This window comes from Podarcis gaigeae (assembly GCF_964106915.1).
Source record: "Podarcis gaigeae genome assembly, chromosome: 8".
Lineage (NCBI taxonomy): Eukaryota > Metazoa > Chordata > Lepidosauria > Squamata > Lacertidae > Podarcis > Podarcis gaigeae.
In genome coordinates, this window is record NC_139684.1 from 20,784,929 (window position 1) to 20,809,701 (window position 24,773).

At 40.4% G+C, this 24,773-nt stretch overlaps 1 protein-coding gene and 2 long non-coding RNA genes across 16 annotated transcripts in view; 1 reads left to right on the plus strand and 2 right to left on the minus strand.

The window, feature by feature from the left end:
* The window catches only part of GNB1 (G protein subunit beta 1), a 72,334-nt gene that overhangs the window by 3,836 nt on the left and 43,725 nt on the right, over positions 1-24,773 (minus strand). For all 14 annotated transcript variants that reach the window (XM_083752794.1, XM_083752798.1, XM_083752797.1 and 11 more), the window contains 8 exons: positions 21,086-21,193; positions 15,785-15,823; positions 12,895-13,001; positions 11,330-11,393; positions 7,032-7,194; positions 4,097-4,163; positions 2,782-2,983; positions 1,950-2,166 (listed from right to left, as the gene is read on the minus strand). In XM_083752794.1, coding sequence (XP_083608920.1) covers positions 1,950-2,166; positions 2,782-2,983; positions 4,097-4,163; positions 7,032-7,194; positions 11,330-11,393; positions 12,895-13,001; positions 15,785-15,823; positions 21,086-21,142 — 916 coding nt within the window. In that variant the 5' untranslated portion in view covers positions 21,143-21,193. The remainder of the gene's footprint in view (positions 1-1,949; positions 2,167-2,781; positions 2,984-4,096; positions 4,164-7,031; positions 7,195-11,329; positions 11,394-12,894; positions 13,002-15,784; positions 15,824-21,085; positions 21,194-24,773) is intronic.
* Positions 162-5,377, plus strand: LOC310850942. The gene is made up of 2 exons (XR_014567498.1): positions 162-2,570; positions 2,713-5,377. It is a non-coding gene; the product is annotated as an uncharacterized lncRNA (long non-coding RNA).
* Positions 960-1,599, minus strand: LOC310850930. The gene is made up of 2 exons (XR_014567486.1): positions 1,551-1,599; positions 960-1,508 (listed from the first exon to the last, which is right to left on the minus strand). It is a non-coding gene; the product is annotated as an uncharacterized lncRNA (long non-coding RNA).

Sequence of the window (24,773 nt, forward strand, 5' to 3'; positions counted from 1 at the left end):
ATATGCTCACTCAAGAAACTAAAGAGCTAGTAAGGACCAGCTGCTGGAAGGGCTGCTCTGTTACGATGTAGCATAGTAAAGAGGCAGCTTTTCTTTTAAAGAAATTGCCATGTTCTTACACATTTCTTCTCTTCTTGGAATAGTAATATCAAGCAGACAAGTACTGGCTCCTCTGTTATGGGAGGGTGTGGTTTCTGGGGCTACACGACAGATCCCCCACCATTATAATTAGTAAATACCAAAAGGGAGGGGAAGTGTCACGTTAAGGTACATGAACAGTGGAAGCTCTGGAAACAATGTTTAAGAGCAAGAACATAAATTCCATTAAGAGAGGGAGCATTTTGCTGAGCACAATATTTTAAGTTCATAAAAATCAGCAGCTACAAATCATTAACTGAGTTACTGGTACCTTACAAACAAACAAAAAAACTCACAGTGTGAATACTAAACATCAGTTAAGTATTTCTATGCAACAGAACTGACAATTCTTCATATGAATAATCATGAGGTAATGTCAAAACATTAATATTGCACAGGTGCTAGTTCTTTGGAACAATGGTGGACCACTTCCATTTTGTTAGCCGCAATATGGAACATGCACGCGAGCACACACACTTATCCTTTCACTCTCCGAGGTCCAAAGTGTGTGCTTATTTCCCCGCGCTCACTTTCTGATTTCTTCTTTCCTTGCCTTCCCCTACCACACAAGTTACCAAAATGTTTGAAAATGATTGATTATGCAACTGAAGCCCTTGCATGGGAATTTATATATTCAATCCCAAGTGCTGCATTTGAAAGGAACGTAAAGCTTTTAGAAATACAACATCAAAGCAATTAGTGATCAGCAGTCAATATGGGCTTCAGGTGTCTGTTTTGTAGAATCTAGGCTATTTCTGTATCTTATTTGGATCATTACCTGCCCAGAATCGACAGGTTGAGCAAGTACGATATGGTTTTATATAGATTCCCACAGCTACCATCTGATGTGATGTGGTTCAGCAAGATTTGAACCATATTATTTTGCTGATTGTGTAGCTTGGCTTCAGGTTATTTTTACCACTGCCATGCCTTCACTAGCCTAGGGTGCCCCGGGTTAGCACTCAAATTACCAGAGGGGAGTGGCTGTCTTAACTTTTGTTTTTGGATGCTATAGGGGGCCCCCTAATCTGACTAAAATTGCAGTAAGTTCTACGTGGCCCTTGAAGACAACTTGGAACCTTCAATAGCAGTCAGATTTCTGCTGAGGTTCCATTTAGACTGCATATAACCTATTTTAAAACAGCTGCACTGGTTGCCAGTTTGTCTCTGGGTCCAATTCAAGGTGCTCACACCAGTGGTTAAAGCTCTGAATGACTTAGGCCCCAATACCTCAGAGATTATCTCCTTCCCCACAGACCCTCTTAGGTGCTAAGAGCAGCAAAAAGGAGCCTTCTTGAACGTTCCTCTGCCCTCAGAGGCTTGGGTGGTGGTGATCCAAGCCTAGCAGAGGACATTCTCTGTGGCAGCCCCTAAGTTGTGTAACTTCCTCTCCACAGAGGTGTGTCCAACACCTTCATTATACAGTTTCTGGTGAATGTTGAAGACACACCTTTTCACCCTTGAGGTATTTTTAGAACCCCGTTATTTTTGTGATTGTTAACTTGTTTTAAATGGTTTTAAATATTGTGTCATAATGGTGTGACCTGCTCAGGGTGAATGTAGTAATAATAATAATAATAATAATAATAATAATAATAATAATAGGCAAGTGTCCGAAGTTGAGGATCATGGATTTGATTCCCCCCACTTCCACTCAACAATTGGGAGCACAGCTTCAGTTCTCTATTCTTTCTTCTCCATCTTGTTGCTTACTTCACCCTCTTTTGTTCAAGCACCCTGCTTGTTCCATAATCACACACATTTCTTTCCCCAGTCCCTATTTTTAGTCCAAGAGACACTAGAAGCATTACCTGCTCTGTCAGCTTTGAGTGTGTCCCACACATTGCAGTTGAAGTCATCATAGCCAGCTAGGAGGAGACGGCCGCTCTTGGAGAAAGCTACAGAGGTGATGCCACAAATTATGTTGTCGTGGGAATAAACCATCAGCTCTTGGTCAGCACGGAGATCAAAGAGCCGGCATGTAGCATCATCAGAGCCCGTGGCAAATGCATTGCCATTTGGGAAGAACTTGAGAGAAAAAAGAGAAACAAGGATGTAACAGACAGGAAAGATGCTCTAGTTTGGAAGAGGCTTCAACAACAGCTGGGAAGCTGTTTCAAGTTCCATCAAGAAGATCTTGTGATTTTCCAATACCAGAATAATGGGCAGATATATGTAAATATTTGGGTTGAGTTATTTATAGGAGCAATTTGATGTAATAACAAGAAGGATGTGTTCATTTTTCATATGGAAATATGGGGTTGTATCCAGCATAGCTGGATTGTAATGCATTCTGTCAATGCAAGGATTTCCACTTGTGCAACAGAACTTCCCACTCTCCTCCCCGCTATTTCTCTTCTAGGGGTTCCCCAAAACCTTTGGAGCAAATGTGGGGAGGACACGGGGCATACACAGGGAGAGCAAGCAAGGGGGTGATGTACTGCTGGGTAAGTGGAAATTAGCTGGATACCATCATGAAATAAAATAACTGTTTTTATGTTCAATTTTGGAATAGTATTTTACAAATTAATAAAAAAGACAGTTTACTAAGAAGATGTCCATAGTAACTGCCAGTCACCTGCTATGCATGAAGACAGACACACTGTCAAAATCCCATCTCCTCCCCATAAAGTTCTTACGTACACAGATGGCATTGATGTCTGATTCATGCCCAGTGAAGGTCTGCCGGCACATCCCTTCTCGGACATCCCACAGCTTTGCAGAGGCATCACAGGCACCAGAAACAAAACATTTGGAATCAGGAGCGAGGGACAGGCTCATGACATCTCCGGTATGACCAGTAAATGTGGTTGTTTGCTGGCCTGTTTCTATGTCCCAAAGGGCGCTGGTGGAGAAAAGGTTTAAGGAGAATCCAAAATGAAAAAGGTGACCATCGTAGTAAAAAAGGCAAGCATTCATATAGTGCTTCCAATTGTTTGTTTACATATTATTAACTCAGTAACAGAAATCTAGAAAAGGAAAAGAAAAGCAATACTAGGAAATAACACTAGGGAAAATAAGGCCGAGACACTGTGGTTTGTCTAAAATAGTGGTTCACTTTAGCCTTGCTTGCACTGAGGTGGTAGGCCTTCATATAGGCAGATTAAAGGTGAGGACACACATGACAGGAGTGCTCTTAAAAAAAATAAAAATCCTTGGGCGGGGGAAGGCACTTCTGGGTGCATAACTATACTAGGAAATACACTCTCAGATGAACATATAACAGACAGAGGGGTAACATGAAGATCTGTGGGAAGTTTACAATAAAAGATAAAACGGTGAATCTGCCACCTTAGATACCAGCGTGTTTTGAAGATCCAATGAAAACATTTTGAACACACAGGCAAGTAGACTTTTTCCAGATGGGAGACTCATTTTCTTTGCAGTTAGAGCTCTCTTTCTCAAAGGAATCAAGAGCCCTAAGAAACTACATACAGGTAGCGACCATTTTGCGCACGCTCAAGGCATGTGAAACTGTGCACTCCCGCATCGCCACGAACCCAGAAGTGGCAGGAAATGGGGGCAGGGGCAGGCTTATACATGCTCTGTCGTCACACTCAATGTCCTGGAACACAACCCCCACAACAAACAAAACAAATATGTTTTACTGACAGCCGGAGCACCCATCTCAGTGAAGATTGCAAGGGTATAGCAGTAAAAATATTGACTCTAGTCTACAAAACTCTTTTTAGCTGTGTTTTTTAACTTCAGTTTTCTGAATCTATTTATCCTAACATTAAATGTATATGCTACATTTGCACATGCAAACAAGAATAGCATTCATGGGAAGGAAAGATATGCTTAAACTGTCCTGTTCTCAGGCTGGCAAGTCCTAAAGATCAATGCTTATTAAATCGCCTCGATAGTTGAAAGCGAGCAAAGCAGGGAGTAGACACTAGAGAAAATTGTTTAGCATATAAGCCAATCTCTACAGTAACACTATTGGCGTGCGCCTTACCAAGTGGTATCTCCAGAGCTGGTAACAATTTGATTATCATCCACAAAACGGCAACATGACAAGTAACCTGCAGCAGGAAGAGGATTAAAAAAGAAAGAAATGTTTTTAAATGTGGACAATTCCTTTTTGCATCTCACACCCATTGTTTTTGTTACCTTCCACCTTCTTTTCTCCAACAGCAAGACGAAGATGTAGGCCAGGGCCAAGGGACCCTAAGTATCTTTAACGTATTTCAGGGGAAACTTTCACACAGTAAAGTATTATAAGAACATAAGAAAAGCCCTGCTGGATCAGGCCAAAGGCCCAACTAATTCAACACCTCTGCCCACAAATAGGGAGATGAGCACAACAGCACTCTCGCCACTTACGATTTCCAGCAACTGGTATTCAGGAGCATACTGACTCAAACTCTTGAGATAGAACATAACCATCCTGGATCGCATTCACTGATAGCCTTATCTTCCATGAACTTGCCTAATCTTCTGTCATAATACTTCAAGTTAGCAGCCACCATTGCCTCCAGGGGGAGTGAATTTCATAGCTTGAATTACATGCTCTGCGAAGAAGTGCATTTGCTTTTCTCACACCATGCATAATTTTACACACCTCTATCATGCCCTGCCTTACTTTCTTTTTTTCTAAGCTAAAAAGCCCCCACTATGTTATAACCTTTTCTCACAGGGGAGTTGCTCCAGCCCCTTGATCATTTTGGTTTCTCTTTTCTGAACTTCTTCCTGCTCTACATCGCAGTACTGCTTCTTAGAATCACAGATTAAACACATCAACTTCTGAGGCCTGGTCCCATAGCTGTTACTAACATGACCTGCCACTTTGCCCTCACCCCAAGCTCCTTGAACTGTGTTTGCAATAAACTAGTTATATAGACAGATCAATTCAGCAGAGACCATAATTCCAGAATGCAAAGGCTCCAGCCGCTTTTGAAAGTAGCTAGAGCTGTGTCAAACAGCAGTTCACCAGAAGTACAGGCCTATCAGGTGTCCTCTCCTTATGCTCAAAGAAAAGGTTGATCAAACAAAACAAAAATCCCATCACAACAGCTATTCACTCTTTTTCTCTTTTGCCTCCTACGAAGAGCTTTTTTTGTGAACGTGATTTGCCTGCATTATCAAAACTGCCAAGAATCAGTTTTAACTGCTCATAGGTACCTATAATAGCACAGAGTTCCTATGAAGCAGTTAAAAGACGATGCAAGAAATGCACCACAAACACCAGTTTGAATACGGCATTTGTTATTCATTACATTAAATTGAGAGTTCTGAACACTTTGGCTTTGCTGGATTATAAATAACTATTCATTGCCGAGTAACCTTAGTTCCCCTCTGTGAGCAGTTTTCAGAGAGCTCCCTTTAGCCTGTATCAGTAAAGCCTTGCAGCGGTGGAAAGCCAGCAAGACACAGAGCCCGCCTGAGGTTTCCTCTTAAGAACTGTTAAAGGTTTTTCCGGAGCCAAGCTGGCAACCTCTGGAGGAAGAGGCCTCTGCGCTTGGCCGCACCTTGAGATTTTGTTCTTTTACAGAAACAAAAGACGGCGTAAAAATGTGACAAAGCTTGGGGAGAGGTGGCGGGGGGTGGGGGCAGGAATCTGTAACCTTGCAAGATGGAATTCCTCCTGAGACAGTTCTCTTCTGCAGCTCATTTGATGTATTACTACTGATTTCAGGAGCAAACTGAAACTTTGTGGGGGCTTCACTGAATGTTACATATGGTGCCCATTTGCATAAAAGTACACCAAGGAGCACCAGTGTCTAAGTAAAGGCAGGAAACTCAATTCCAAAGTCCACACAGGCAATACATCAACACCAGAGGACTCAGCATATCTAAGAGACTAGGTCTTTTGCTATCTCCCTCTGCTGTCCAGATGAACATCTACACCATGAAGCAGCTACACAATTATTCCCCTTTCCAGGGAATTCTGGGAACTGTAGTTTGAGGGTGGAGTAGGCATCTTCAACACAGAATTCTCAGACCTCTCAACAAATTACAGCACTCAAGATTCCCTGGAAGTAGTCATGCCAGTTAGCTGGCACACAAACTATTTAGCTCGTAGTGGAAAAATGGGCATAAAGCAGCACACACACACACAGACCAACTAAAGCCTGATGAAAGTTCCAATAAAAATTTGGAACTTTGACCAAAGTGAAAAACATATGCTCAGTCTTTAGAAGACAATACATCAGGATTTTAATCTATTAAATAAAGGAACCTGTCAGAATGGTACTGGAAAATAAGGAAACAAAATGCTTAAGCACCTATCATAATGTTTGCTACATAAAGATTATTTTTAGTTTATATAGTGTTGGATGTGGCAATGTTTGCTTTTTTTAAAAGACCAGGTTTGGGAGGAATGTCTAGACAACAAGATTTACAGAAGACAAGGGAAACCATTAGAGCTTTTTAGTAACGTAACTGCCTGTAAAACTATGGATTTATTGCTAAATTTGTCCCCTAGCTTTTGTGTTTTTGTTTTTTAAGGTGAAAATGTGAGGAGGGGGAAGGTGGCAGAAATAAATATCACTAGGTTGGTGAAAGCCATGTGTCACGCACAAGCAAGATGTAAGTCTTTCAAGAGATGCCACGGGGGGGGGGGGGTAGACACTGTTTAAAAAGACATGTTGAAGGCATGTTGTAGAGCAGGGGTCAGCAAACTTTTTCAGCAGGGGGCCGGTCCACTGTCCCTCAGACCTTGTGGGGGGCCAAGCTATATTTTGGAATTTTTTTTTGAAAGAATTCCTATGCCCCACAAATAACCCAGAGATGCATTTTAAATAAAAGGACACATTCTACTCATGTAAAAACACACTGATTCCCGGACCATCCGCAGGCCAGATTTAGAAGGCGATTGGGCCAGATCTGACCCTGGGGCCTCAGTTTGCCTACCCATGTTGTAGAGCTAACTGAAGCAAAAACACACTCACCTGTATGGCCAGCCAGTTCACGGCTTACACGTACATTGCCTTCACGTGTTTTCAGGTTGTAAATGGAACAAATGTTATCAAGACCACCGCAGGCCACATAGTTTCCAGATGGAGCATATGCGCAAGTCATTACCCAGGATGAACGCAGGGGAATAGCATGGACCTAGAATGGAAAAAAAAGAGGGGGTAAAGCTGCCATTTTGTTACGTTCCTTGCCCATTATTAAGAGGTAAAGAAAGGTGGCCAACCCAGGCTGTAGATTTATTTTCCTTTGCCAACAGTTAAATGCAGTGTAGTGGGAGAGAAACAGATCTGACTTTGGGGTGGGGGGGAATAACCCACCAGAAAATTCTCCTGCAGAAACCCCACTGAAACCTGTGCAAACCCCACTGAAACCTGTGCAAAAGGTTACATGCTCCAGAATAAATATTACTTGTCAATTTGTATACTGCATTCCAACATTTGCAGAACATCCTTAAAAACCTTTTTAAAACAATACAAGAGGCAGTGAACCTCTAAAGATTGCTGGGAAACAACAGCAGGAAAGGAATATTTCCATCATGTCCTGCTTGTCGGCTTCCCATAGGCGTCTGGTTGGCCAATGTGGGGAACAGGGCGTTGGCCTACATGGGTCTTTGGTGTGATCCAGCAGGCTCTTCTTGTGTCTCTTACTAGACAGAAACCTGTCTGTAAGAAATAGCTACATGCAGTAGAAGTTTACAAGAAACAGAATCCTAAGCTCTATGTTCACATGGTGGTTGCAAAGACGATTTGAGGGAGGTTTCAAATTGTCTAGCCAAGGCCCTATTTTGGAGCCTGCATCCATTATTGAAAAATTTCCCATTCCCAGCCATCAATATCACATTTTCAGAAGCCCAGGCTTCTGTGCTTTTTTCCCAATCCCAACTACATATTATCATAGACTGCATTTGGAATTTATTTTGCTTTCAACAACGGTAACATTTCCACATTTCAAATCTAAGCTTTTTCAACTCTGCTTAATTCTACCTTTTCTCATCAAAACCTCCCCATCTATCATGCTTATAAGCTCCATGAGGCAGAGCTGCTGCATTTATTTGTGTGCCCCTGAGATTTTCTATGAAATAAAGTCCTTGAAGTTGTTGTTTTTTTAACATTTTCTCTTTTAGGGATTAAAAGAAGAAAGAAATCAAGACCCAGCACATGTTAGTTGAGCACGTCACTGCAATAGGTGTGATGCTTCATTACTAAAAATACAGCTATTTAATCACCAAAGAATATATCCCCTCCCTGACAGCCAATGAAATGCCTCAAAGTGGTTGCTCATAAACGCATCACTGGAAGAGGGCACTTTTTTTACGGGCATCTTCTTTGTTAGGACCACCATCACATCCAGCACAAGTGCAAGACTGCTTAGCTACAGCAGTGTTGCTAGAGATATATTTAGACATGACTTCGTATGTGTAATCTAGCCAAAGATTTATAAAAATACTAATCTAAAACTACATTCTGGTTATTGCAGAACTGTCATCCAATTTCCTGGATTTGATTAATACCCTTTACTGACAAAAGTCTCCTTATCCCTTTTTGGCAGGGCAGGGGGAGCAAGGGGGTGAGAGATAAATATGACAATAGCCTGTAATTTGACAACAGGACTATAGTAAGTTTCCCATTTCGGAACGTTTGATCTTCTTGGAGGTATGCAATTATGCTTGATCACACGGGAGGACAAATACTGGGGAACTGCATAGTCACTTGACTTTCATAATACTGTCTTGAAGCATGTGGATGGCATGAGCAAATATAGAATACAGTGGTACCTCGGGTTAAGAACTTAATTCGTTCTGGAGGTCCGTTCTTAACCTGAAACTGTTCTTAACCTGAAGCACCACTTTAGCTAATGGGGCCTCCCGCTGCTGCTGTGCTGCTGGAGCACGATTTCTGTTCTCACCCTGAAGCAAAGTTCTTAACCTGAGATACTATATCTGGGTTAAGCGGAGTCTGTAACCTGAAGCGTATGTAACCTGAGGTACCACTATATGGGGGGGGGGAGTGTTCATTTCTCCCCCGTCCCTGCCCACTGAAACAGGAATGTGGTAAAAAGTAACACTGTAATGCAGATTAGTTACCTCATTACAATCATAGCCACAGGATAATTTTTCTCCCATATCTTTTCACAGATCAGGGGTTCTGATCTGCTGTAAGTGACTGTAGCAAGTTATTGCAGACCAATTAATGTGAGGTGCATTACTTAGTAACACTCCATGACATTCTGCAGTGCCCCAGAAATTCATAAAATGGTATCTGCTGCTAACTATTGCCCACATGTGCCAAGAGAGCAGGGCAACTACAGATGGGGGGGGAGCAACAGAGTTCTCTAAGCCCTCTTCTGTTTCCCCCACCGTTTTTACCCTCGGGAGGTTACCAGTGACAAAGTGGTTGCTCTATCATTTGCAAGGGCAACAGCAATGGTAAATAACCATTAGGAATTTTGAAGGGTCTCCCTAGTGAATGGCCCTGTTGCTACACTAATTTCTGGCATTTTGGTTCCAAAAGTTGTAGAACTAAAGGTAAAGCTTTTTCTACTTAAAATCTCACGAGCCCCTAATCCTTAGGCATTAAGGTGGCACTGGGTGTCCATTGCTCAGGTTTTCAAGCCTTTGACCCAATGAACTCCTGGTATGTGCAACTCATCAAAATGTATGTTTCTGCATTTATAGAATTTGACTTAAGGTTTTTGCCCCTGATGACAAATGCAAGCTTAGATGCCAAGATTTTTATTCCCTACACTTTAGCAGCCAATGAGGTCAAGCTAAATGTAGGGACAGTTATTTCCCAGTCCAATATAGTTAAATCCACTGTTACGTGGACTTTGTATTGTTCCTTGAAAAGAATTCCCAGAGATCACTCCAAGTCAGCACTGTCTAAAGGTTGCAGCCACACCCTATGCCAGAAAAAAACAAAGATGAATCTGACAGTATCAGGATACCAATTCCACCCTCATAGTGTTCACCAAGGAATGAGGAACAGTATATACACAGTTTTTGCCAAGCACCCGAGGTCTACATTAGACTTACTCAGGACCCTGGCCTCTCAATTTGCCAGTACTGGTGAGCAAGGAAGAAATCCCCAGAAGCATGATCAGTATAGGGGTTAGGGAACACACAGGTGTGGATACACATGGGTGTAACAGCCTTTTTTCATGTGCAGAAAGGCTACCACATCTGCCTTGGGCCAAAGTCACAAAGTGGTCAACAGGTCAATCTCCATCCTCAAATGACATTCAAAGGTCATCAAGTTTGGTCATGCTGAATTATCCCCTCCATATATGGGCCCTACAACAGGTGCTATAAAGAGTTATTCATTTCTCTTTGTTTTGGGGTTCATGTTCTTGAAATGACATATTAGACAACCTCTTTGCTGTCTATTCCTCCACCTCCCAAGAATGGGAAGCTGGGTGTAGAGCAGACAGATCCATCCATTGTGCATTTCACCTATGCAACTTCCCACATTAACTCTTAGGTACACTTTTGGATTTCTCCTTCCTGCCCCTCTATTTTTTCTTTGTAACTACTATTAAATTGTTGACAACTATTTTTTGTTAATGATTTCCTTTTTCTTTTTTAATTCATAAACAATTTCTATGCTAGAGTAAATTCCTGTAACTGGAATGCTTTTCATCTCAAGGAAGGTCGTAACAATCCCACCCCATCCCCTGGTTTGGCCTTGCCTTCTTCCATTTGTCAGCTCCATTCCCTGCTGATGAGAATATCATTTCATGGTTAAGTCCAACTTTCTGTTCTTGCCTAGCTATACTTTTCAGTTCATAAATCACTACAGTGCTTGCTTTCTCCTTTCAGTACCCATATAAATAAATGCAAAATCACTTAGTGTTTAACCACTGTTAAAGGTGTTAAGCCTGTTCTAATCAAGATCCATGTCACATGCAACTGCATCCAGGATGCCAAGGCTTATCTTGAGTATCCCCATCAGTTTTCACTATAAAGGCCAGAACCACAGAAGCTATTCTTTGCCCCACACAGCTTATGTCTCTAAGAAAACAAACCCGCTACTTAGCTTCTTTCTTCTCATCTCCCAAAGAGGGGGGAGGGGGTGGACGGGACCCTGAGCTATTACTTTAGTCTATAATTAGTCTATATTTGCCCCTCCATGGGATCCTTCTTTCACAGAATAAAACAAAAGCCGAACAAAAATACACAATCTGAAGGATTCGTTTTATTAGCGTTCTTCCTGTAGTTTGCTTTTCCTCCCTTAGCCAAGTTGGAATTAAGTCATTGAACCTTATTAATTGCTCTCACCTTGTTTGTGGTGTAGCTGTCCCAAATGATAAGCTTGCCATCCTGTGATGCACTAACGAGAAGCCTGGAAGGGCAGGTTAGGGAAGAGATAAAAAGTTAAATGTAAACAAAGCATACATCAGAAGTGCAGGAAGACAAATTACATTGGACTACGTTAGTCTTAATCAATTCAACAGTATATTTTGATACGCAAAATGCTTTACTCTCGTTATCATCTAAAGCTGCAATTGAAAGTCCTTTTTACATATTGAGAAACTGAGGCAGCGGGATCTGCTCAAAGTCATCCAGAGAGTCCATGATAGAGTAAATATTTCAGCCCACTGATCAATGGACTGAACTGGCTCTCACTGTGAATGTTTCCAATGTAACACATATCCTACGAAACTGTATTAATGGAAGCAACAGACAGAATTCAACTGAAAATGACATACTTCCTCTAGTGTACCATCTTCCCAGGTCTTTTCTATTCTTAAGGATAGATCTAGGGTTCTGTAAGGTGCTTAAGAGTAGTGCAGATTATTTAACTTGAACAAACAAGCTCAAGTGAATTAATAAGATTGCTTTCATTAGATTAAAGCCCTCTTCCCCCCCATCAGCTTCTGCTAATTTAATCACTATTAACTATGAGCAGACAAATCCACTATATACAAATATTTAATTAAAAAAAAAAATTATGAGAACACTGATTGTGCTCTGGCAATCCATGACAACAGCATATTCACCCTGCTGACTGCCAGCTTTGGATCTCTGAATATTTAGAAGTGTGAGAGCTTCAGAAATATTATTTTGAAATAATTTTAGAGCAGCCATAAGGCATTTTCTATCAGTATTTCTTCCACGCAAGGAGAAACCAACATATGAAAATGGATTTCAGTTTTGCTGCCGGCATAGATGAACAAATGTTATTAGTTTTCAGTGTTGCTCAATTCCTTTGGTACTAGACTAGGGCAATAGAATTATGAAATTCCCTATGAAGTAACTGCCTGTACTTTTACACACAAGACTAAGTGGTGGTGCTAGTGGGAAATCTCTCCTGCTAGGCAAACATATGGCCCTTCAGAACCTTGCCTATGTAAAATGTACATGTATCCCTTGTACAGCTGTGTAAAATGTACATCTATGTCTTGGGTAAAAGGAAACACATTTTGGGGGTAAAAGTGACATCTTCAAGTGGGAATCCCAAAAATGCCAAGGTTATATTTTAGGTCTGCCAGGGCTGTTGGAAAGTAGAAACTGGCAGTCAGATACACACACACACACACGCGCGCACACACACACACACACACACACGTTGTTGTTGCAACTGCAATCTCTGGACTTAGTTATCCCTTGTTATCTTTGCCTTCCTCATTTCACCCTCCCACCACTAGTTTATTTCCTCTCCCTCCTCCTTTCTACAGTCTGCTTCTTAAATTCCTTCAAGCAAGGACCAGTCATTTATTTATACATTTTTATCCCACCTTCAAGGGGCTCAAAGTAGCGTACATCTCCCCCCCCCCCCCCAATCATTAGGCTGAGAGGTTGTGACCAACTCAAGATGGTCCTTCTGCAGCGCAGGAACTCACCTGGAATCAGTGCCCCAGTGCATTGCATAAATTTTAGCCAAGTGTCCCCGCAGTGTTCTTCTAGTGCGCATCTGAATACGACCCACTGGATCAATGTTGGCTGTGATCTAAATGGGAGGTTAATTGTGCATATTTATAACTGCCAGCTGCAAATGCATTTCCTGACTGAAGAAGCATTAACTGAAACTACTCTCTCTTACTGAATTTCTTTCCCTGTTGCACCAAAGAACTTGACCAAAACACCTTACTAGCTGCTTTGAAAGGTGCTTACTACTGCTTCTTCCCAAACAAGCTTGTCGTTTCAAACTTCTAGTATAAGAATAATTTATCAGAGGTGGGCAACCTGGGAACCTCTGGATGTTGCTGGACAACATTCCAGCATCTGACTATAGGTTATACCGGACAGGGCTGGTGGAAACTGGGAGCCAGCAACATAGGGAAAGGCACAGATTACCCACCTCAGAATTATCACAGAACTGAAAGACAACTTGCAGGGTTATTTTTTTAAGCAGAAAAGTACTCACATGGCATTTCCACTGCTTCGTTTTTCACTGTCTGCTTTCTGACTTACTTAAGGACTGTTATAAATCTAGATGATTCTAACTCTTACATAGCAAAATTAGATCTATTGGTACTGACTTGGAACTCTTGTATAATTCAAGTGAGCAATATATTTATTGTAATATTCAAACCAGATTAAGGGACATTGAAAAACAAAACATTAAGTCAGCTGTAAATAAAATTTGCTTCCCCAACTTCTATGGTTTAAATACAACAGATAACAGGGTCACTTATAAAGTATTTCAAAATTAATAATTCCAGTCCAACACAGCGCCTTTATGTTAGCTCGACTGAATGTTTTCCCCTCAGCTTTTGTCAAGGGCAGATATTTAAACATCCCCAGAAACGGCAGGCATTGTGGGTGTTCTTTCATCATCCCTTTTTCTGGAACCGTATTATTTTGGTTTTGTATATTAGCCATACATTCACACTCCTACCTAGCAATGGAGGCTATCATTTCATGCATCTTGACGGAAGTGACCTCTAACTTCATGCCATAAGGCAGCCTTCCCCAACCTGGTGCCCTTGAGCTCACAATCATTCCTGATAGCTGCAGTCCAAAACATCGGAGAGCACCATGTTGGGAAAGACTGCCATAAGGGTTTTTAAAACCCTGCTACAGGTTTTGTCTAAAATAATCTTTTAGAGTATTCTTTGTTGCCTAAAATAATCATATATTCTAGGAAAACACTAGTAAAAGGGAGATAAATGCCTTCAACACATTTCCCTGTACTGTGGCCAATTAAATTTAAGGCTTCTCTGTAGCATACTGCAGTGAAGCCAGAAAAGTTTGTAGCACAGCCCACTTAAAAAAAATGTCTGCATATTTGTTCTGTCTCCATGTAACACAATTATTTAGCCAAAGGACAGAGGCAAAGAATTCCTGCTTCCTCTTGAAATCTGTCAAGGCAGCTTAGTAGGGTACAGGCCGCTTTCCGGATTTAGAATTCCTTCATAATTGCCTTCCTCTGCTGTATGTCAGGTCTTAGAAGCTCCCTCCCTGTCCCCATAGTCTACGTTAGAGCATATGTAAAAGACTGTTCATTCAGCATTTTTTGGCAACTGTTAAACATGAATGATTCCCCATAAATTGTGCTAAAAAGAATGTCTCGCAGTTCACATCACTTTGAGTCAACATTAGCAGTGGAAGCAAATAACGGGCATCTCCTTCCTCTACTCACACACCATTATTTTGAGGTCCCATCTAATTTCTGTATTTTAAAAGTTGTTTTTAACATTGTGCAAATGTGGTTTAATAATTAAGTTATGTTTTAATTGTTGTAACCCACCCTGGGGCCTTAAAGTTAATTTGAATAATCATAATAATCATGTCATTTAACTTCAGATTCTGGCCAAAAAGGTTCAGAAGGACAAGCAATAGGAAGCCGAATTCAAATTGGGAACATTAGTTGTTGTTGGCTCCTTTTTATGTGTGGGTAGCTTGCCCCACTGGCTGCAAGAGGTCTAATGTACTTTGATTTTTTGACCTCTTGTTCAGAAATCTGAAGACTAACAAACTTAATGCTGCAAAAGGCAACAGATGGCCAAGCAATGCTTATAACATTAGACATACTGAAGGCTACATCTAAAGGACAAAGCCCAGCATAAGCAAGAAGGTGAACCTTCTTATTAAGGTGCTGCAAGGCTCTTCATTGCTTTTGTTGCAATGGACCAACCTTTCCGGATGTCTTCTGCTTTACACACCCTCTGATGCTGAATAGAAAAAGCACTTCAAGGCAATAGTTGTTGGTCCATTGTCACATGCAACAGGCATTTTGGGACAGCATCAGTGAACTGGATGCAACTCCTTAAGCACCGCAGATTAAAAAGGGGAGGCTGCAGGACTCCAACCCCCTCCCCGGCATGAATCTTCCATATGATTGCTAACCAGTGTTTACAGTCAAATCAGTTTTGAAATGAGCTTCAATCCTGTGCATACCCAGGTTAGCAATGATCAGGGTTAAAGCTTGCACTAATTTAAGCCTCAGCCATGTTTTAAGTCCTCCAGGAGAAAGCACAAAGGGAATGAGGCTGAGAATGTGATGTAGTTATAGAATTGAGAGCATTACATATAAATCAGACAGGTGACAGCGATAAATGAGGATGATTTAAGGAAGCTTTCTGTGGTAAGTATAGCATCTGCTGCCAAGAAAACCGAAATGGTCATCATCATACAGCAACCTTTCAAAGAAAACATTCCTATTAAACCAAGTTGAAATACCTCAGATTTGTCGTTCATATAAGCAATTTTTGGGTTGTTTGTTTTATAAAAAAAAGTTTGATAACACCAAGATACTTTTGATTATATGTTCACTGAGCATCCACCTACCTGGGCCAACGTAGCATCAGCACATGCTTTCCTAGCATCCTGAAAAAAAGGAGAATTAAGAGTGTCAGAAAAATGGCATATGTTCATTGATATGACTTGCTCCTAAGCTACTATCTACTTATATGAATAGATTTCACAAGGTGCTGAAAAATGAAGAAACTGGGATGACCCAGTACATGCGTCTCAAAGGAGGATCTTATAATCCACAAGTAATTTAGAAAATAAATTATAGTAAATCTGGATGTACATCTCTCTCTCACTCTCTATCAAACTGCGGAAGTAAAATTAGGGTGACAAAATAAGCACTAAGATCTCATAAAGCTAAGTAGGATTTTTTTTTAATTGAAACCCCTTTCTCTGGGCACCGACCCAAACCTGTGTGTGTGTGTGTGTGTGTGTGTGTGTGTGTGTGTTTTAATTTAAAAAACCAGCCTTCTGCTGTAAGTAGCCAATTACAGCCACTGGAGAACTCCATCACTGATTTTAAAGCAGCTAACAGAGATTTAAAACTAGTAGTACCTCTTAACTGACTAAAGGATCAGGCAGCAAGTGATGTATCCATCAATACATCAGTAACGAAGTTGTGATGCTTTACAACAGGGGTTGAGAACCTGTTTCAGCCTGAGCATTAATTATCCTTGTGGGTAAATCTCTGGGGTTGCATGCTGGTGGTGAGCTTGTCCATCCCACCCCCTCCATTAACCCATTCAATCCCCACTCACACACAGTCATTTAAACCTCCCTTCCTCTTATCTCTTTTTTATTCCTTCCCTTATCTCCCTTTCTCCAGCAAATAGCTTAGAAAAAAGGCAGCATTTCAGGAATGGGACCTGTTTTCCTAAGCCTAATGGGGCATACCAGAACAGGGATTTTCCAGGGGTGACAGTGTAGGGGGCCATTCTGAGAGAGCCACCCCCCAAAAAAAAATCATGCATGGCTTAACTGGCTGTAGATCCTCCAACCCTACCTTACAGCGATACTACAGCCAGTCACCCTAAAACTATTTTCAAATAAATGAACTAGAAGTACTATTGTGAAATACATCTGAGAATTCTCATCACATATATCATTACAAAAATCATGTGAAGTAGAAGAAGCTTCATTTTTATTTATTTATTACAGACAGGAGGAGCAGGGGACCAAGGGTGCTTTCCCCCAAGGCCCCTCAAAATCAGCTGCTCTGAATCTTACTTTTCTTTCCCACTCTCACTGCAGGCATGTAAATGCCAAGTAGGAAGACTTGTTTTAACACGTGTTTTTTCATCATAATTATTTTAAAAGGACTTGAAATTTACAAAGCACAGCACAAATATTAAATACAAGACAGTCCCAGCCTGCAGGCTTACAATCTAATAGACAACACAGAAGAGAAAAATAAATAGGTGAAGCCAGGCACTAATTCCAAGTTACTTAGAATGGAAATGGTTGAGGGAAAGGAATAGAAGTGGCTTTCGTTCTACTGATCTCACAGCCATGGCAGTGAAGTGTCCCCCAACCTCATCTCTCCCTTTGCTGCAGCCTGGTGGAGAGGAGTAAAATATAGAAAGCCCCCAGGTTTTAATGCCACTCTCATGTTGTCTGTGACACAGGAAATTATCAAGTGCTCAGATTCAAACTGGGTTGTATAGGGACACATGTGACATAAACAGCTGGGAGTAGAGGGAGAGACTACCAGTTAGGAAGTGTAATTGACTAGCAAGACTGCACAGAGATAATGAACACAATCTACAGCAGATTTCCAGTGCACCAGCAAGTATGCCCTTTCACAAATTCCTAAGTTCAGTGGGGTTTGCATAGGAGTTCACTATAATGTGTGTCAACAGTTAAGTTAGATAGTGCTTCTCAATAATAATAAAAAGAGTGGGGAAGAATGTCTGTTGTACTGTAGCTTCTCAATACACCTCTTGCTGTGCAGTGTATTTGTTCTTATTTTAAACAAGAGAGCCACACAGGAAAGCAAGATACAGAAAGTCTTCTTGCTGAAGCCAAAACCTTTCATTTTTGTTTAAAGAAATTTAGAATTAATGAAGGCAGAAAGACATGGATATTAATTTCTTTAACTAGTTATGTATACAGTGGCTAGATAATTTGTGAGTTGTCCCACAACAGTCTTTTATACTGATATATTTAACATTAAGCTATTTTATTTAGTTTAGGAAGGATGTGGGGGAGGGATGATACAATGGGTGGAATTCCATGTCACGCTATTACAAATGTTCCATTTGCAAAAGCTTTTTCAGCTTGCCAGATGGAACAATCTCCCCTTCCCTTCTCCACGGTTTCAGAGTTTCTCCCACCCACCCTCCAGCCAATTTCGGAAGTATGGGGCAGGGGAGGGAAAGTCAGAGGTTCCACTGACAGGCCACATTAGGTGAACCCTGCCCAATGATTATGCAGGCTGCTTCTGAGAAAATACTCAAGGTCTAGCTCATAGTTTGTTAAGAAAACAGTCCTAATGAGCATCTTCATTAAGGGTTTGAGGAGCTTTTTTTAAAAAAGCAACCGCCTAAAAATGCAGCTTGCAATCAACATAAAAAAAACTGTAATAAATGTACTCAAAGGATTCTAATGATGAGCAATTTGTTGCCAATGTTATGCAATGGGGTACTGCATTCATATATGGGAAGTCCATTTTCAAAATCTTGGATACTTCCAAGACATCCATCCATACATCACACTGCCCAGAACAAAACAGAACTTCTCCTACTCTCTACTATTCCTTCTATTGAAAACTGTTCCAAATTAGGCAATTTGGAACCTAGTCTGCCTCAATTATCCAACTACTTCTCGTTGCAAATCATGGAACTAGGTATACATCTATGTGCAGCATAATAGATGCCTGCCCATATATATTACTGGTAGGAAGCTATTTCAGTGCTTTGGTAATCTGCTCGAGTTAACCTCCAAGGCACACAGACACAGCACAACTCATAAGAGGATTTCCCAAACAGGTAAGCAGTGTTCTGCTCTTAATCACTCGACCGAGAACTGAACTACATATAACTGAACCTTTAGGAGAAAGTAGAGTATAAAAGTAAACACAATGAACTCAGCATTCAGTGTGTAACCCCACCTTTAATGCAAACATAGACAAATGCACATGAAGAGCAGGTCTGGGAAGTCTATGGAGCCATCTCCCTTTTGGAGGGATTCCAGTGAAGGGGTCAAAATGAGGCTAATTATGCTTCTCTTGATTTCTTGTTCACCACAGTCAGTTTCAAGAGCTTAAATCCAGTTTTGTAAAACCCCTGACTACTTTTGTTTACACAAAGTGTGTTTGGTCAGAAGTTGTTTTGTTATTTACACTATTGTGGCTGTCCAAAGTCTTGTTTCACAATATACCTGTACAAAATTATGCATACATTGTTTTAATTCTGTGTTTAATAGTGTATTCAATGTAGCTCTACTGGTTATTGACATATACATACACTCTCAACCTAAAATGAGATTGCCTCAGTTTTAAGCAAAACCGCATATACTATGCATCCAACAAAAGCTCAGGTATACGTGACCTAAAACTTTTATGTCAGGTCAACTGAATGATCTACTTTTATTATTTGTGTAAGCTTTCAACCAGAAGGAAAGAAATATATTTTTTTCATGTAAAGAAGCTTGATGTGCCTTGACTGAAAGTAATGCTTTTTTCAAACTTCTGGAGGGCTTTGTGAGGGTTTGGCCATGAAAAATGACTAATAAATAACTTTTAAAAATAAATAAGTTATTTATTAGTCACTTTTCAAGGCCAATCCCTCACAAAGCCATGTAGAGAGAGAGAGAGAAAAACAGTAGAATCTCAAAAGGTGTATAAGGGATACTGAATGAGATCATCAAAATCGCCTTTAGAAAAAGTAAAAACAGTAAAAAGGTCTTAATGAAGGCCTTATTGAGTGCCAGAATTGAAGTTAATATTGTCCCCCCCCCCCCTTCAGAGCACAGCATATGAAAATTATCACCTTGGAATAAGTAAAATAAAGGGTTTGCAGGAAAAAGGAAAATGAAATTTAATCTCTGCCTTCTACTACTTAAGAACTTTTCCAACATGATGCAGTTATTTGTCCACAGAGAAGCAAGAGATAACAATTATATAGCACATATGTGCTTCCACATATGTTACCTCAGTAACCACCATACTAAGATCAGTCAGTATATCACAATAAATGACTAGAAACTGTGTTGACAGCAGCTTGCCTAAACTGATGGCAGAGATGAGAAATGAGCCTGGGGTTTTGTAGCACACAGCTCAGTCTCATGGTTGCTTTCCTCAGAAAGAAATGCCAAGTAGGAACAAGCAAAAGTTTGTTTTCTGGAATAAACATGTCATATTCCCCAAATTTTTGTGCATTTTGAAACAGAATGGTTCAAGCAGCTGTGCAACACCATTATTTTTATATGTGGTGGTTAAGTTATTTTGACACTGATTTGCTGAGTTAATGTGATGGCCTGAAATGTTCAGCTGCTTTGGGAAAGAAGTGTGTAGTCCAGCTTCTGTATCGGAGAAAGAAGAAAGCTAAGATGGCACAGGTTTGCTAAGGGGAGTTTCAACCCTTGCAGGGAACTTCTGCCAGCTGCGGCTCCTACTGCCCCTGCATGATTCTTACCTAGAATCCATAAAGGGAAACTGAAGATGAAGAAAGTGGACGGTGTAAAGGATGAATCTTACGAATGAGTTAGTAGAAACCTGGAGCTGAAGAACTGGCTAGTTGCTTCTTTTTTTATAAGCTTGCTGTTGTCTGGAGGGTTTCTGTGTAGTCCCTCTTCTTTTACACAGAAAGAAGCCAGATTATACTAGCCTCTGAAATGAATGGTATTAGGCTATAAGTCTCAAGACTATAAATCGCTGTGCATGCCACATGCTTTTTTCCTTCACTGGAAGCTAACAAACAAGTTTGGAAATTTATGCCATATTATAGCACAGTAAAGTAGCACTTTGAGATGGGTCAGCATAAGTAGTTAATGTCAAATGGCAACATGAGAGGCACTGAAAATGTACCACCATAGAGCAGTTTTTAAGTACCATCTTTATGTGTTTTGTGGTTATATTTATTCTTAATGTTGCTTAAATTTCTTTATTATAAATTTATTTGTTTTGTTAATCACCTGGGAAGCTTCAGCTGAGATGTGGCTTAGAAATCTTTTATATAAAAGAAAAGCTCTTTATTTTAAAATAGCAGCTCTTTTAAATAAAACAAGTAAGTTGTTTTAAAATTCCCCCTACCACACAGATTAATTTGAGAGAGAACGAACGTACCCAAACATCCAGAACAGGTGAGAAAGGCAAGACCTTTAGTCTATAATACTTACTCTGATTTGGTTTTTCAGTTGCTCCGCCTCCTGGCGTAACTGGTCAAGTTCACTCATCTTCCCGTACTAAAGGTGTGCTTCTATAACACCTCTCAGATGCTCAAAAATCTGGGAGAAAAGTAAAAACAATGTGAAGTCAATTGAACCTTTTTTAAAAAGAAAAACATTTAAAGTAACTATGTTAGTTACAATTAAGCTAATATACATAAAATAGTCATAAATAAAAGCAAACACCATCAGCACATTAAATAATTATCTGAACATAAGTATCCTTACAAAGTGCAGTCATATGCATGTTTATTCAGAAGTAGGCCCAAATAAGTGCAGCCTTCATCTACGTTTCTTAAAGACTGTTTATGTAACTTTAGGTCATAGCTAGGGTGGAGTATGCACTCCGCATTAAACTTAAACACACGTGGATCCAAGGTAATCCAAATTCTATGCTAAGTAAAGCTCAGCCCTACAGAGTACGTAAATTGTGCCAATCTGCATGTTTCTCATAATTTGCATAAGTTATTCTGGTTTTCATATTCATGGAGAGGGACAAGGAATGATGTGTGACATGGAAGCTCTACTACTTTCTACTTGAAATGTTAATCAATTCCTCTGGTTTGAAATTTCAAAAGACTTGCTTCATACATTTTCTAGATCAGCCTTCAACACTCTTCCATTGTCTCCCAAGACAAGCAGATACCAACTAGTCTTCCCCAACCTGATCCCCCTGCAGATGTTCTAGACTACAATTTTTGTCACCTGAGCCACTGGCCATGATGGCTAGGGCCAATGGAAATTCGTAGTCCAAAACAGCTAGGAAGTTGCCTGCTTGGGGAAGGTTGTTTATAAACATATTTGCAACTACAAGGTCAAGATACCTGCTTTTTTAAAAAAGGGGGCGGGGAGTGAAATCTGGAATCCACTGGAAGCCAATTTCTGCTTCCAACATATTCTGCAAGCCTTCTGCACCCTCATGGAATTGTGGAACATTTGCATTTGCCTCTCTCAATACAACTTACTGCTAAAAGTTCTAATCACTTTAGGTTACTGCCGTCTTGCTGTTTCAAAAATAAATAGAAGAAATTTAAGTTCACAGAGCCAATTCTAATATTCAAATTTTTCATCGGAAGTGGCATTTGTTATTAAAACAACAGTTTAAAAAATCTTGAGTAAGTAAGATATCTCAGTTCAGCATCTAAAGAAAGTATAGAAAAAAAGGGTTTGCACGGTTTTGCCCTATAATCACCATCAATAATATTTATATACAGTTTAATATGCAAAATCGCTAAGCGGTTTACATTACATAGTAAGAGTTTGTGATCTAGCCTTGTGGCAGGAATAGTTAATTATATAATTTCACTTCCATTAAAGTACAGGAACTGGGAATCAGGGTATCTGGAAATTAGTTTATGTTCTACCCTTCTTTAAGGGGGTTGCAAAAAAGTGAAAACTGTGAAATTTTGATTTATTATCGAATTAACTAATATCTGCTTCTGAAAAGGGCACTTAAGTGGAGTGCACTGTAGTCTCTCACAAAAATATAAACTGTGTCAGAGCCATGTGGGGTAAGAGGTTTTGTGCCAGAAGTGGGTATGATATAGCAGCAAACCTGTGATTCAAAGGCATCACACACAACATGGTAACTATTTATTTTGTGCTTTTATCCTGTATTTTTGTGTTGTTAACTGTCCTGAGATCTTTGGATGAAGGGCAATCTATACTTTAAATAAATATTAAATGATTGGGTGGGGGGGTGAAGAACAATAATTATTTTGAGGTAGCTACAAAGAAGAAGAAGAAGAAGAAGAAGAAGAAGAAGAAGAAGAAGAAGAAGAAGAAGAGTAGTAGTAGTAGTAGTTTGGATTTGATATCCCACTTTATCACTACCCAAAGAAGTCCCAAAGCGGCTAACATTTTCCTTTCCCTTCCTCCCCCACAACAAACACTCTGTGAGGTGAGTGGGGCTGAAAGACTTCAGAGAAGTGTGACTAGGCCAAGGTCACCCAGCAGCTGCATGTGGAGGAGCCGAGACGCGAACCCGGGTCCCCAGATTACGAATCTACCGCTCTTAACCACTACACCACACTGGCTCTCATAACACGCTAACGATGTTATGGGCCGAAATCCCCTTTACACTGCAGCACCACAAGACTTAATAATAATAATAATCAAATTCCAAAACAACCTTGGAATTCAATGCATAGGATTGAGTCAGTGTACCCACAACCTCTGCTCCTGCTACTTCTTCTCCAACGAAGTATATCTCATGTTATTTCTGCCTCATCATCTGCCTACCACAGCCTTACATTCCTCTCCCCAGCTAGTCAACACACTGATTTCCCCACCACCACTCCCCAGTCAGGAACATAATCTTCAAAGTTAGTCCTTCATGGACCCTCTCCTGCTGTTTAAAATCGCCACCCTCTGTACTTAGGTGACATCCCTTTTCCCCGTGCTGTATGTGGGGGAAAGAGTTGGGGCAAATATACCTGACTTTTCCAATAGCCTCACTTGAACAGAAAGCTACATTAAAAAACAACAACCCTGAACAAGCAAAGTGACTGGCCTTAGCAGTACTTAAAACATATTCTACAGTGAAATGCTGTATTGGTATCACAACTTTGAAGTTGTAAGATCAGAGATTGCAAACTTTGAAAGAATCACTTCTGAGGCTGGCTTCTAGTGAGGCAATTTATCTATGAAACCCAAAAAACCCTAGCCATGGAATTAAGAAAATATTCTACTTTGCTGACATTCACTTTATATGAAATTCTGCTTAGATCTAAAGAACTACTACTTCTAGTTACTATTCTAATTTCCCAAGTATTAACAATACAGTCTCAAAAACTGCCCTAAACATACTTACAAGACACAGAGCCTGTAAACCTCCCCAGTCCTGTGAATTTCAGAAGATACTGGTACAATTTCCACATGAACACAGGCCTGAACTGCCTGTCTTCTGGTAGCAGTGTCATTGTTAAGCCTTAATAATCTCTTGTCTGAGCTTAGCTACTCATTCAAATCCAGTTAAGGTGAAACCTACATTTTAACACCTATCACTATCCTCATCTCTTTAGAGGAGAGTCTGTCTCAGAAATCCTGCCACTTTGGGGGTGGCTGGGAGTGATGAAGTTCCGCTATTTAGGAGTCATTTGTGAGGCAACAACACTGAACATGTGGTCCTGACCTAATGTAATATACTACTGTGGCAAACACAATTATCAGTTCCTCCTTATTTGTTGCTGCTAGCTCTTCTGGTTCTTTAAGTCCAAGAGAAGCACCACATTCCTCGTGCCCAGTACTAAGAGCAGTGCTGAAGTCCTATTGGAACAGACTCGCAGTGTCTCACATGGCAGGAGACAGCTGTCATAGCATCCCTGTTAATAATAATAATAATAATAATTTTTTATTTATACCCCGCCCTCCCCAGCCAAGGCCGGGCTCAGAGCGGCTTACAAGCAATAATAAAAACAAGATGAATCAGAAGGAAGAGAAGAGCAGGGTGAAGGAATAGCTGACTGCAACCCTGAACAGGAATTATAAAATGCAATTATGTGGTTGCAGGTCCCACTTGCCTATAAATTAATTTCAAACAATTCTTCAGTCAACACTCTCCCAACATTCTATCACTCATATCAAGGCCAAGCAAAAGGATCAAAAAGCAGGAAGAGGCAACTTGATTCCTAATGACTGG